The 13,455-nt window shown below is 40.0% G+C and overlaps 1 protein-coding gene across 1 annotated transcript in view; it reads right to left on the bottom strand.

Annotated features, from left to right (window-relative positions):
- CCDC192 (coiled-coil domain containing 192) overlaps positions 1–13,455 on the bottom strand; it is a 200,612-nt gene that overhangs the window by 137,501 nt on the left and 49,656 nt on the right. The window contains exons 4-5 of the mRNA XM_045565894.1: positions 850–981; positions 33–89 (exon numbers count right to left, since the gene is read on the bottom strand). Of these exons, the coding sequence (XP_045421850.1) occupies positions 33–89; positions 850–981 (189 nt within the window). The remainder of the gene's footprint in view (positions 1–32; positions 90–849; positions 982–13,455) is intronic.

The following is a 13,455-nucleotide window of genomic DNA, read 5'->3' as shown; positions in this document are numbered from 1 at the left end:
TAAAGGAATGAAAAAAGGAGGAAAACACTTACATGGGCTGTAAGTTGCTCCTGGGAAGCTTTTACTTCAGCTTGTAATTTCTCAATGCACTGAAAAGGAGAAAAGTTTAGAAACCAAATGCATAACTCTTCCTTTTACATATTCAGAGTATTCCAAATATAAATATGTACCAGTTCTCCAGTCTTGTATATTATCTCAGCTAGATTTTTTTGAAAATCATCATTGGAGAAATCATCCCTAGGATGATTTAAGAACTAGGAAATGCTTACAAAAAATAATGTTGGCTTGATGTGCTACAGATAATGTTAATACTGCCTATATCATACCTATATATACACCTTCACATAAAAACATATTCATATATTCCAAAGTCAGATACAAACCCTTTGGGTTAAAAAAGAGGTAAATTTATATAATGATTTATACACACACATGCACACACACACACAAATGTCCAGAAATTTAGAGATTATTTCTTATAAAAAATGCTAAATTTTGCGATCCACTTGTTTCACTACACAGAAAGAAACTATTTTTGATTAGGTTCAACTTTGACAACAAAGAAACATTTGTACAGTTAACACCATTTATAAAGTAAATAAAATATTCAACTAATGTTATTCAAAAAGATACATGTCAAACAAACTTTAAAACTACTAGTAACAAAATTAATTTTTATATGTCAATATTCACCAAGGAAGAAAATTACTTTTAGCAAATACAAAATATTGTTATTTATCCTTGTGAACTTAAACTTCCAACCCAGCCAGAAATGGCTTTGTAGAACTGTCAGTTTATATAAGGTTAGATAACTTTTGAAATAAAGATAATTTATCTTGTACAACATACCTGGTCTTTCACCAGAACCATTTTTTCATACGGTTCCTTACTGGCTTCCTTATGGATCGCAGCCTCTAGTTTTTCCTCCAGCAAGGAAACTTGTTTAAGCAGTTTTGATTTTGTTCCTTCAGAGACTGCAAGCTAAAGACATTTTCTTATCAAGGTATGCAAGTACAGTGATATTTTAAAAGTTCTACAGTATCTATTAAATATGAAAATAGCATCTTGAATATTCCTCATAGATGACAAATGATTAGCATAGCAAAAGAAGAAAATAACATTGATTTCATTTATTTTTAATAATTAAGATCTTTCTTGGCCGGGTGCGGTGGCTCATGCCTGTAATCCTAGCACTCTGGGAGGCCGAGGCGGGTGGATCGCTCGAGGTCAAGAGTTCGAGACCAGCCTGAGAGAGACCCTGTCTCTACTAAAAATAGAAATAAAAAGTATCTGGACAACTAAAAATATATATAGAAAAAATGAGCCGGGCATGGTGGCGCATGCCTGTAGTCCCAGCTACTCGGGAGGCTGAGGCAGTAGGATCACTTAAGCCCAGGAGTTTGAGGTTGCTGTGAGCTGGGCTGACGCCACGGCACTCACTCTAGCCCAGGCAACAAAGTGAGACTCTGTCTCAAAAAAAAAAAAAAAAAAATCTTTCTGGCCAAGAGATGAGACCACATAGTTACAATGGGCCGAGAAATTTCTAGTGCAAGGATCTCAACACTGATCTTCACTGTGTTTCAAGACTGTGTTTTATTTGTATAGCTGAGTGGGAAACCTGTATTGTGGTTTACATATGGTTCTTGAAACTTAACTCTTGGGGGGCTGCAGCTCTCTAGAAAAAGTGGGCATGCTTACTGCCTTGAATGTTCACCATACAAGCAGCAGGGTACACAGAGCTAACGGGAAATGCAGGAGTTTCAAGTCAAAGTCTGATCAAAGGCAGATTCTATGCCAAACCACAACCAAAAAATTACTAGCAGTGGTGTTGTCTTTGTTTGACTGTTTGTGGATTCCTCTTGAGGAAAGTGGTAGTTTGATAGTCCCTAGTCCCTTAATTCCCATGGAGAGCCCCTGGACTAGCTTCTCCTTTCATTCAGACGGCTCATTGTGCTTTTTCTCTAGAGCTCAGCAACAATTCTGGAGTCCCTGGAAAGGGACACACAATTTCATATTCATTGCAACTCCCAGTGTATCCTCTGAAGCATGGATTATCTCTAAGTATCTCTTTCATGTTACCCTGAGTGTTATTGCAAAGCACACTGTCTCATCTTGGAAAAATTTGCCAAATGGGGAAGCATGAAGAGGTCAATCTGCCGTAGAAATAAGCATACCATAAATACTGCCCTTCATAGATACCGTGAGCACACCACAGACACTGGCCCCCATCACCCCTCCATGTGATCATTCACTGAACAAATGTTTATTCAGTCGGCACCCCCCACAGCCATGGTGTTGTGTGCTGGGGATTCGTCAGGCCCGATGAGAGGGCCAGAGGGCATGCACTTATCATGGACTGTGGGCTGCGCCTTTGGCTGTCAGTGGCCTGGGAGACCTGTGCTCCTTGTGGCACTGAGTGGTTGGGGTTGGAGTCTGGCGTCTCTGAGCACCCTTCCATTTTAGTGGAGACACAGGATAGTGCACTGGTTAAACACACAGACTCTTGAGTCAGACCCTTTGGGTAGAAATCTCAGTTTCACTGTGTACTATCTGTGTGATTTAGGCAAGTTGCTCAGCCTCTCTGGGCTTGACTTTCTTATCTGCAAATGGTGGTGGAGATGGAAAGAATACGACTTATCTCACGGTCTGGTTTTGAGGATCATGTGAGTTCATACAAGAGGAGACACTTAGAACAATGCCTGGAACATATCAAGCACCTAGTAGCTCTTATTAGTCTTCTGCCTCCTTCAGATAACAGCATTCTTCTGGGTTTTATCTAAGTACTTGTTGTTTACCAAATTGTAAAACAAAATATCTGAAGGCATCATAACCCCCATGAGCTGTGTAACCTGAACCCAGACTGTATTTGGTTTGCTCACTTTCTGCAAGCACTCAAATCTTCAGAGAAAACCACTGTGTCTTGAAATTATTCACTCTCAAATACATTCTCTCTCAATCAGGCCCATTTTGTTCCCAAATCCTGTCCAACCTGTAACCCATCCAGTCACCATTGTTGTATTTCTCTTAAATCTTCCTTCCATTGTTTTCAGGTCTTTATGCATTCACTTCACAGATCACCATTTATTCACTCATTTGTTAAAGAAATAAGTTGGACATTTATTATATGTAAGAATTCGGACATAGAAAATGAACTTATACTTTAGCCAAAAAGTCAGACAATTTAAAAACAGCTATTATATAATATGAAATTTTATAGAGGAATAAATAATATTAATAATAATTAACATTTATTGGGCATTTCCTATATACCAGACACTCTGCAGAGCCTTTTGTTTTAAAATTTATTTCAGTATCTCAGTTTATTTTCAAAACACCTTGAGAGGTTCATGCTATTATTCTTCCCATTTTGCAGATAAAGAAATTGAGTTTCAACAGGGTTGTATAACTTGCCCAAGGATATAGCAAGTAAGCGTTGAAACTCAAGCTTTTAGTAGTAGACATTGAGTTTGACTCCCTAGACCCAAATGTGACCCCAGTTCAGAAGCAAGCCCAGTAATCGTGACAATCCCATCCTCTTTGTTGCTGACTGGTTCAGGAATCAGGCCCTACACTGATCGAAGCCTAGGTTTCCTCTGGCAGTGTTATTATATAAGGAGATGTGACCAAATTTGGGTTGTCCACACTGCACAGAAGTGGAGTGTGACTTGGAGAAGATCTCTCTCACCTAACAGATGTGAAAGCTACTACAGCCCTCCTATAAACATCAGGGAAATCAGGCATATGATGAATCCACACTCAGAAAGGAAGAGTGGACAACAGAAAAAACTTGGGTTCTTGATGACACTGTTAAAGTGCTATATCAACCAGTCTTCAAGCACACCCTACCTTTCAACTGGCACTTACTAAACCAATCAGTCTCCCCATTTGAGGAGCTGAGTTTTCTATTACTTGCTGCTATAAGTGTTCTGCTAATACACTGTCTAGTTCCAAGATCCCATGCTCTTGATGACTAGTGAGAAAAGTCTATGGAAAACAGCAAACTAACATTCATTTGGTAGCTATGCCATACCAGACATTCTATTGGGTGCTACGTATATATTTTACCTTATTCCATTGCTCAAAACCTTGCAAGCAGTTTTGTTTGTATTTTTTATCATCATTTTAAAGATTGAGGAACTAGATGCTTTAATGGTGAATTAACTTGCATAGGATCTCACAGCTAACAAGAAGCGATTAGATTTGGATCTATTATATACTGGTCTGCCTTAGTCCCTGGATTTTATATCATACTCAAACCCTAACTCTGAGTCTTCCTCCAAAATAAAGGCCGTGATGTTTCTTCCCTTATCATATGGACTTCAGCAATCTTTCTAAGCATGTTAACTTATATACCTAAAGGAAACTTACTAATATTTTCTTTTTCCTAAGACCTGAGAACTCTCTCTGTTCTGCCATCTTGCTTTCTTTTTATATAGATGCCAACTCCACCTATTTCTGTTTTTTTTGTAAGGAGTTTCTGACTGACTATCCCTTTGACTCAGATATGTTTAGATCAGGTTTGGCTCAACTCTAAAAATCTCTGACTTGGAGTCAGGAGATCTATGTTTTGGTCTTAACCACACAACTCACTGACTCTATGACCCTGGTGCCCATAATAGGATTTAGTTATGCTACTTTGCTATATTTTCATAGGGTAGTTCTCCAGTCATATGTATTCAAACTAGATTACAAATTCTTCAGAAGAATGGATGGAGAATTCTGTCAAAACTTGCAACAAGACACAATCAAATTGGCAAGGAGCAATCTTTGCTAAGATTTTTCCATTTGTTCATTTGTTCATTTGTTCATTAAGCTGTGAGTCTTAATTCTCATATGCAACCTCACCTCAAAAGCTGGACAAAGGGATTTTATTTTTTTTCTCCTCATTGTGCACATGTTGTGGCAAGAACTAATAATCCTGTTGGATTCCATTAAATAACAGTGAAACTGTTCATCAGCATGAGACAATTGGTATTCCCCCAGGCCCTTTGCAAATGGCCCATTGAACAAGCCTGGTAATACCAAAGGAAAAAAAGAGAAAAGAAATGAGATTAAAATAAAAACTATACATCTGAGGTTTTTTTTTTCTAAATTTGGGCCCTGCATAAAAGACTATATGCTCTACTGCAGAATCACAATATGCTAGCTGCCATCTTGAATTCACTCCATTGTGTTCATGGGGGTTTTAGAGCTTTTTAAGGTTTAATTATCAATCTGGGAAACCCTTAGGAATGTTGCCTAAATTCAAATTCAATTATGGGATGGGAAATAAGGCATCGATGTAAGTAAGAGGAAATCTAAGTTAGAAGCTGCAAGATATATAAAGCTGAACTTTTAAACTCTGGGGACCTTGGACATTGTTTCCTTTTTATTGCTTTTTTATTGATTTTTAAAATAAAAACTGCTTGGTTTTACAGAGTAATTGTTTTGAAAGAGCATAAAAACAGAAAGCTCAGTCTCACTTAGCATCAGGTATTTGCTTACAAAAAGGGAGTAGGAAGGCATCTATTCTTTAAATGATCAATTTTTATATATCCTACTTAGTTCCCTTTACTGAAACATATGGTTCACGTGATGTTGGGAAGCTAATATTCTACCTCTGATACCTTGGGAAGACTAGCCCTCTATCCCTTTCCCCCATGGTCCTAACAAGTTTGGAAAGATGAGGTTGTTTTAAAAGCATGAACAACATTCATCTTAAGAATTGTATAAAGCAAAATAACAACTTTTACATTATACATTTTAGGTTGTATAAATCTACTAAGAAAATTCAACTTTTAATATTTATCCAATGTTAAACAAAAGGACACTATAAAGATATTGCAATATATTAAAAGTCAAAGAAAGATAAACTGTATGTATTGTACCATACTGATGCAGTCAAAAAAGGGTACTGATATATTATTTTAGAATCATATTTAACTAATAGTTAAATAAAATGATTTGCACATCACAGAAGATGACAGAGTAGAAAGCCTCAGGAATTGGTCCTGCCACAAAAAATAACCACTGAGCTGGCAAGAATTGTCAGAATCAACCATTTCAGAACTCTGGAACATAGCAGAATATGTGCAGCTTCCAGAGAAGTGCTTGATGAAGAAAGAGATGATATAGAAGGAAATCTTTCTCAGGTCACTGGGTGATTATAAAAATAATGAAACAAAGACTTCAGTGACCACACATGACAATGAATACAGTCTTCACAAAATTGGTTTAGAAAAGTCACTAAACAAATGGATGACTACAGTCCTCAAAAAGCAACAAATAGCAACAACAATTCTGGGGGGGAGGTATAATATAATTTCCAGAGTTATGACATTATGATATTCAAAATATCCAGTTTTTAACAAAAGATTACAAGCCTTACAAAGTAAATATGACCCATTCACAAGAAAAAGAGGAATGGACAGAAACCATCCCTGAGGAAGCCCTGTGAGTAAAGTCTACACTCACTGGACAAAGACTTCAAATTCACTGTCCTAAATATGCTCAAAGAGGTAAAAGAAACCATGGGCAAAGAAGTAAAGGAAATCACAAGAATAATGTGTGAGCAAGTGGGGAATATCAATAAAGATACTGAGACTGTAAAAAAGAATCAAGTAGAAATCTGGAGTTGAAAAGAACAGTAGCTCAAATGAAAAATTCACTAGAAGAGTTCAATAGAACCTGGCATATAAGCTGGCATATGAAGAATCAGCTAACTTGAAGGTAGGTGCCCTAGTCAGTGCAGGCTGATATAACAAAATATACCATAGAGTGGGTGGCTAAACCAACAAACACTTATTTTTCACTGTTCTGGAAGATATGTCTGATTTTAGGGTGTCAGCATGGTTGGTTAGTAGTGAGGGCCCTCTTCCTGGATTATAAATGGCTGCCTTCTTGTTCTATTGTCAAATGGCAGAGAAAGATAGAACTCTGGTCTCTTTTTCTTATAAGGGCACTAATCCCATTATGGGGACTCCACCCTCATGACCTTATCTGAACTTAATTACCTGAAAGCCTCCACCTCCAAATACCATTACATTGAAAATTAGGACTTATGGATTTGGGGCAACACAACCATTCAGTTTATAGCATTCTACGCCTGGCCCCCAAATTCATGTCCTTTTCACATGCAAATTTATTTGACCCCATCAACCTCCATCTTAACTTTTTCCAGTATCCAAAGTCTGAAGTTCAAAGTCTTACCTAATAATTAATGTCATCTAAATCAGACGTGAGTAAGATTGAAGATATAATTCATTCTGAAGTAAAATTCTTCTCCAGCTGTGAATCTGTGAAACCTAAAGAAGTTATGTGCTTTTAGGTGATGTCACCAAGATGGCAGAATAGAAGGTAATCTGTTCATATTCTCCCATAACAATAAGAATTCTACATATAGATGCAATCAAAAGTCTCTACGCAGGAGCCTCAGGATTCAGGTAGGATTCTGGGACAGCCTGATGGAGCCCAAGACCTAGGAGGGTCATTTTGAGAGTACAGACCAACACCCAGTTGGCTGATCTTCCCTGCTGAGCTTGCTTCTGTGTTCAAGCCCAGAAATGGCTCAGTTCCTCAAGGGGCTTGGCTACAGCCCCATTTGGCCTTGAGCCTGCAAACAAAACCATCTGCCAAGGGATCCAAAAGGAATTGTGCACACTAGTGCCTTGGCAGAAAGGCTCATCTGCCCCCTGACATCATTCTCAGTAGTGAACTTGAAAGTTTCCCTCCAGTGCTGCTCTAGCCTTACTCAGGTGAGGCCCCAGCTTAGAGCTGCTCACACAAGGACCCAGATGGAGACTTGCCCATATCTTACAGCCCAGGGAGTCTGAGCCTCCTTGATAGGCTTGACACAGGGATCCCATCCCACAGAAGATCCCGATAAGGCCAAGTCTCAGCCCAGCCTCTCTCACTGCAGTTGGGGACCTATCCCATTTGTATCGAAATCTGCTGGGAGATGCATACCTGTCTGAGCCAACGAGATAGGCTCTCTAACCCTGGCCCCACAGCAGATTCTGACGGGGCCCAGTCTCAGCTAGAGCCGTTTCTGCTGCAGTAAGGGAATTATCCTGTCTGTGCAGAGACCTGTTGGGAGCTATGAGCCCTCCGAGCCAATGGGATGGGGCTCTTCAGCCTCTATCCCGCAGTAAATCTTGAGGGAGCCCAGTCTCAGCTCTGGCCCCTCCTGCTGCAGTCAGGGAACTAAGTTATTTGTGCAGGAACTTCCTTGGTGACATGTACCCCTCCGAGCCAAGACTGGGCTCTCCAGCCTCTGTCTCACAGCAGATTCCAGAGGGTCCCAGTCGCAGCTCCAGACCCTTCTGCTGTGGTTGGGGAATTATCCTGTCTGTGCAGGAACCTGTTGGGAGACGGTGCCAGTCTGAGCCAACATGACAGGCATGCCGGTCTCCCTCCCACAGAAGATCCCAAAGGGGCCAAGTCTCAGCAGTAGCCCCTCCTATTGCAGTCAAGGAACTATTCCATTGTGTAGGACCTGCCGAGTGATGTAAACCCATCTGAGCCAATGCTATAGGCCCACTGCCTCCCTCCCACAGCACATTCTGAAAGGGCTTAGTCTCGAATTCAGCCCCTCTTGCTGCAGTCAAGGACCCATCCTGCCTGTACAGAGGCCAGCTGGGAGGCATGCTCAGCTGGGCCATGGGGACAGTCTTTGGACTCAGGTACCTAGCAAGTGTTCCCACATGGCCCCAGTACTTTCCTTGGGTCTTCCTCAAGTCCACCTGGGCCAGAAAGCAGCATGAACCTCAGAGCCCTCGAGAGACTCATGGCAAGCCTGGGCTTAGAGCATCTTCCAGTGCTGAGATGACTGAAGTGGTCAGGCTCAAGGAACACCATAGTCAGTCAGTGTAGAATCCCTAGAAGGCCCTCTGAAGACGGGCAGGCACAAAGGGCATCCAAATTGAAAAAGAAGAAGCCAAATTATTCTTGTTTGCAGATGACATAATTTTATATTTAGAAAAACCTGAAGACTACACCAAAAACATCTTAGAATTGGTAAATGAACTTAATAAAGTTGCAGAACACAAAATCAACATATAAAAATCAGTAGTATTTCTATATGCAAACAGGAATCAACTTGAAATGCAAATCAGGAAAGCAATCTATTTATAATAGCTACAAAATAAATAAATAAATGAAACAACTAGGAATACATTTAATCCAAGAAGTGAAAGATCTCTACAAAAAAACTATAGAACATTGTTGAAAGAAATTGAAGAGGAAACAAAAAGATGAAAAGATATCCCATGCTCATGGATTGGAAGAATTAATATTATTAAAATATCTATACTAATTAAAGTGATCTACAGATTCAATGCAATCCCTATCAAAATACAAATGACATTCTGCACGGTAATAGGAAAAAATAAAAAACAACCCTTAAAATTTGGAGGCACAAAAGACCCTGAAGTGCTAAAGCAACCTTGAGCAAAAAGAATAAAACATCACACAACCTGATTTCAAGTTGTACTACAAACCTGTAGCTCTTATTCTGGCTTCCTTAAAATGAGACAGATGAATCAAGGTAAGCAGGCTTGGGATTAGCTAGTTTGAAAAATTTCGGTGAATTCTGGGGAATAGGGGTTGTCCTTAGTTGTCTAGTACCTTAATCTGGGGTGATTCAGGTAAAAAAAATAGTAGTCCTGAGCCCAACGGAGGAGATGATGGGGGCGTGTACAATATTGGGAATGAACTAAATGCCACCAAATTGTATATTTTAAAATGGTTCATTGTGTGTTCTGTGAATTTTACCTCCATTAAAAAATAAATAAAATGGCTTCCTACTTAGCATCCAGGTTTATAAAATTGTTGGTATTACATCCATTCACTAAATGTTATTAGGAAAAAAATCACAAAATTGGATTGACTAGTTTCATTTTAAATTAATAAACACAATCTCCGATGGGTACTCAATGCTGCCTTGAAATCAAAATACCATTATATTTTTCTCCTAATAAATTGGCTTTTCTCCTCTCTGAGATAACTATTTCCCTTGACTTTCTTCTCAAATATCATTTCATACGTCCCTCTCTCTTCAAAATTCCACCCCTACCCCTCACTCCAAATGACAATCTCATTAATAATTCACTGAAAAAATAGAAGCTGCCAGATGGCTACTCCCTCAACGGCTAGTACATTATACAAACCCTACTGCAGCAGACATGGCTAATTTATTCCCCAGGAGTTGTTTCGCCATTTACCCCTCGATAACCGAAACCCAGCTTGGATTAGCTAGCAGCCACGTGTTTAGGGGGCTTGGCCTTGCCCAGCCCCAGAGCATGAATCATGATTGAACTGAGCTGACCATGTTGGTCTCATTCCCAGATGTGAGAGATTACTTTAGACACGGGCATGCAACGGCTCAATTCTCTACTCAATACAGTAGGCGCCCCTGGAGCTTGAGGAGGGTTTTACCAGATTTTTAAAAAGACACAGGAGGAAGCACATCTCTTTTTATCAGGATGTTGTTTTAACTGCATATAATGCTTCGAATTGCTGCAGGTATCTTACAAGCATGACACAGCCAACATATTAAGGATGGCAGAGCAAAGGATGGATAGCACCTGTGTCCTTGGTGACATTCTTGAGCCACTGAATTAACAAACTCTGAAACTATCCCACCGCTAGACTTACGATTATGTGAGATGACAGCTGGTTTTACTGTATTTCTTTAACTGAGTTTGTGTTGTCTGAAGAGGACAGAAAGCATCCTTACCAACCAGAGAAGATGCTCTTCTGACTATCCAAGGCCCGTCCTTCCAGCTGGCTTTGAATCCCATCACCTCTACCTGTCACAAAGTCTTGCTCCTGTAATAATGCACCCCTGCCACCCCGTCTACTTTTGCATTTTCTCTTACTCTTTCGGGAGGATTCCATTCAGCATGTTAACATGTCATAGTAATTTCTGTGAAGGAAAGATGTCCATTGAACCTCCCTTGCCTCCCCCCTCCACTATCATCCCATTTCTTTGCTTCTTCTCCCAGATAAACTTCTCAAAATTGTCACCTAGCCTTACTGTTGTCACTCTCTTACAGTCTTATTCCTTTTTTAAAAGGCACAGAAAAAATGATTGGCTTATGTACCTGGGAAGTCAGAAGCAGGTATTGCTTCATTTACAATTAGATTCCACAGACTCAAATAGAACTGTAGTATTCTGTCTCTTTCCATATCTAGATCTTAGTGCTGCTCCTATGTGTTGGCCTCATTATTTCCCACTGTAGACAAACTGTCTTCACACAGTGAGAAAAATGTTATCTATAGACTTGCAGTTTCATGGTCTCAATAGTCAGGCAATTCGTCTTTCAGTAAAAATCGAGAAAGAACTCTATGTGGCCCATCTTAGTTCATGTGACTTCTCCTGGACCAACACATATGGTAAAGAATGAGATATCAGAACTGACTGAACCTATGTCATGTGCTTAAAGGTCAATCCCTCTAGCTGGGAAAACTGTGATTCACAGGCACAGAATTATTACAAGATTAGAGTCAGAGAAAAAGCCCTTCTGCAGATGAGGCAGACATAAAGACGGCAAACTACAGTCCACGTCCTGGGTGGGCATAGCACAATTACACTGCTATGCCCACACATGTATGCATTTCCCAGAATGCTCCTGCATGATACAGTGGATGCATCTATTCTATGTTAACCCAAAAATGCACTCACCATCTCCCAAAAGGAGACGTGGCAAAAAAAAAAAAAAAATCACATCAAGTTACTGTATTTAGCTCCACATTCAGATCTCCAAATTATGTGCTTTCCTACTTCAATCAGATCCAGACTCGAACTCTCATGATATGGCACCTAAAAACTAAATTAAAAATGTACCATCCCTAACATGCCCAAGACACAAGAAAAATAGGACGATCAGGGCAAGGGAAAAGAACTTAAAATTGTCACCAGCCACTGGGAATTCCACATTCTATTGCTCAGAGATAGAAAAACCTCACTGTCCTGGCAGTGCAGTGAGCAGAGGTAGCCAAACTATCTGACTCTAGTTCTGACCTCTAGGAGCCTTGTTTGTCCTTTTCTTCCATGGCGACAGCCAAGAAAAGAGGTAGGGGGAATTCTTGAAGTGGGAAATTGTACAAAATTTCAGTTTCAGGTATGTCACCAATATCTCTATTTGTCAGAACCATGGAAGTTATGTTCCAGAAACCCAATGCAAATTGGCTTAGATTAAAAAGAGAATTGGCTGGGTGCCGTGGCTCATGCTTGTAATCCCAGTTCTTTGGGAGGCTGAGGTGGGAGGATTGCTTGAGGCCAGGAGTTCGAGACCAGCCTATGCAACATAGAGAGACCTCATCTCTAAAATATTAAAAAAATTAGCCAGGCATGGTGGCGTGCACTTATAGTCCCAGCTACACAGGAGGCTGAGGCAAGAGGATAGCTTGTGGCCAGCCAGGAGTTCAAGGCTGCAGTGAGCTATAATCACGCCATAGCACTCCAACCTGGTTGACAATGTGTGACCCCATGTCTAAATAAATACAGAAAGAAAGAAAGAAAGAATTGGTTCATTGAACTGGGAAGTAGAGGCACCCCTAGATTCTGAGTCTCAGATTTGCAGAAATCTCTCACTGTACCACTAGCCCTGTGCTTGTGCCCGCTCCTCCACTCCCATGTCTATCTGTATCTCTGTCTATCTCTACATCTATCTCTCTATCTCTCTCTCTTATGGAAAAAATTTCCCAAGAGCTGGGAACAGGGGTGACAATAGTCCTAAATTATATTCCTTTCCCAGTCTCTCTTTCAATCTGGCTTCTGCCCTCCACAACTCTACTGAAACTCATCTTGTCACAGTTACCTCTGATTTCCATTTAACTAAATGCAATCGACAATTTTCTGGTCATCTTATTCAACCTCTGAGTAAAATATCACACATTTGAGCATCCCATGCCTCTTCAAACACTCTCCTCTTTTTGCTTCTAAGACACAATTCTCTCGATTTCTTCTTGATTCTAAGTTTTCTTGGCTGAATTTTCCTCTTCTTCCAATCTTCTAAATATTGAAATCTGAGGTTTGATCCTAGGTCCTCCTCTCTGCCTTATTTATACTCTTTTTCTAAGTAATTAGGTACCATGGTTTATACACTAATCACATGTGGATGATTCCCAGTTTTTGAATGTACAACCGCTCAACTTCAGACTCAGGTATATATCCAACAATCTACTTGATATTCACTTCAGTGTATACTGGGCATCCCAGAATTAACGTGTTTGCAATGAACTCCTCATAACCTATTCCTTCCGCAAACTTCCCTCTTTCAGTAAACAGCACATCCCATCTCTATGTTTAAGCCACAAAGATAAAACACTCTCTTTCCTCGCCATCTACCCAATCCACCGCCGAGTACAAGCATCAAAACCACCCTATTAATTAATGTAAATTTTTGTATTTGTCTCCTCTCATTGTCTATTCTCCTAGATTTTCTCCTCCATTACCCACACATGTATACTCAG

Source organism: Lemur catta, chromosome 12 (genome assembly GCF_020740605.2).
Source record: "Lemur catta isolate mLemCat1 chromosome 12, mLemCat1.pri, whole genome shotgun sequence".
NCBI lineage: Eukaryota > Metazoa > Chordata > Mammalia > Primates > Lemuridae > Lemur > Lemur catta.
This window is presented reverse-complemented; position numbering and strand designations above follow the sequence as displayed.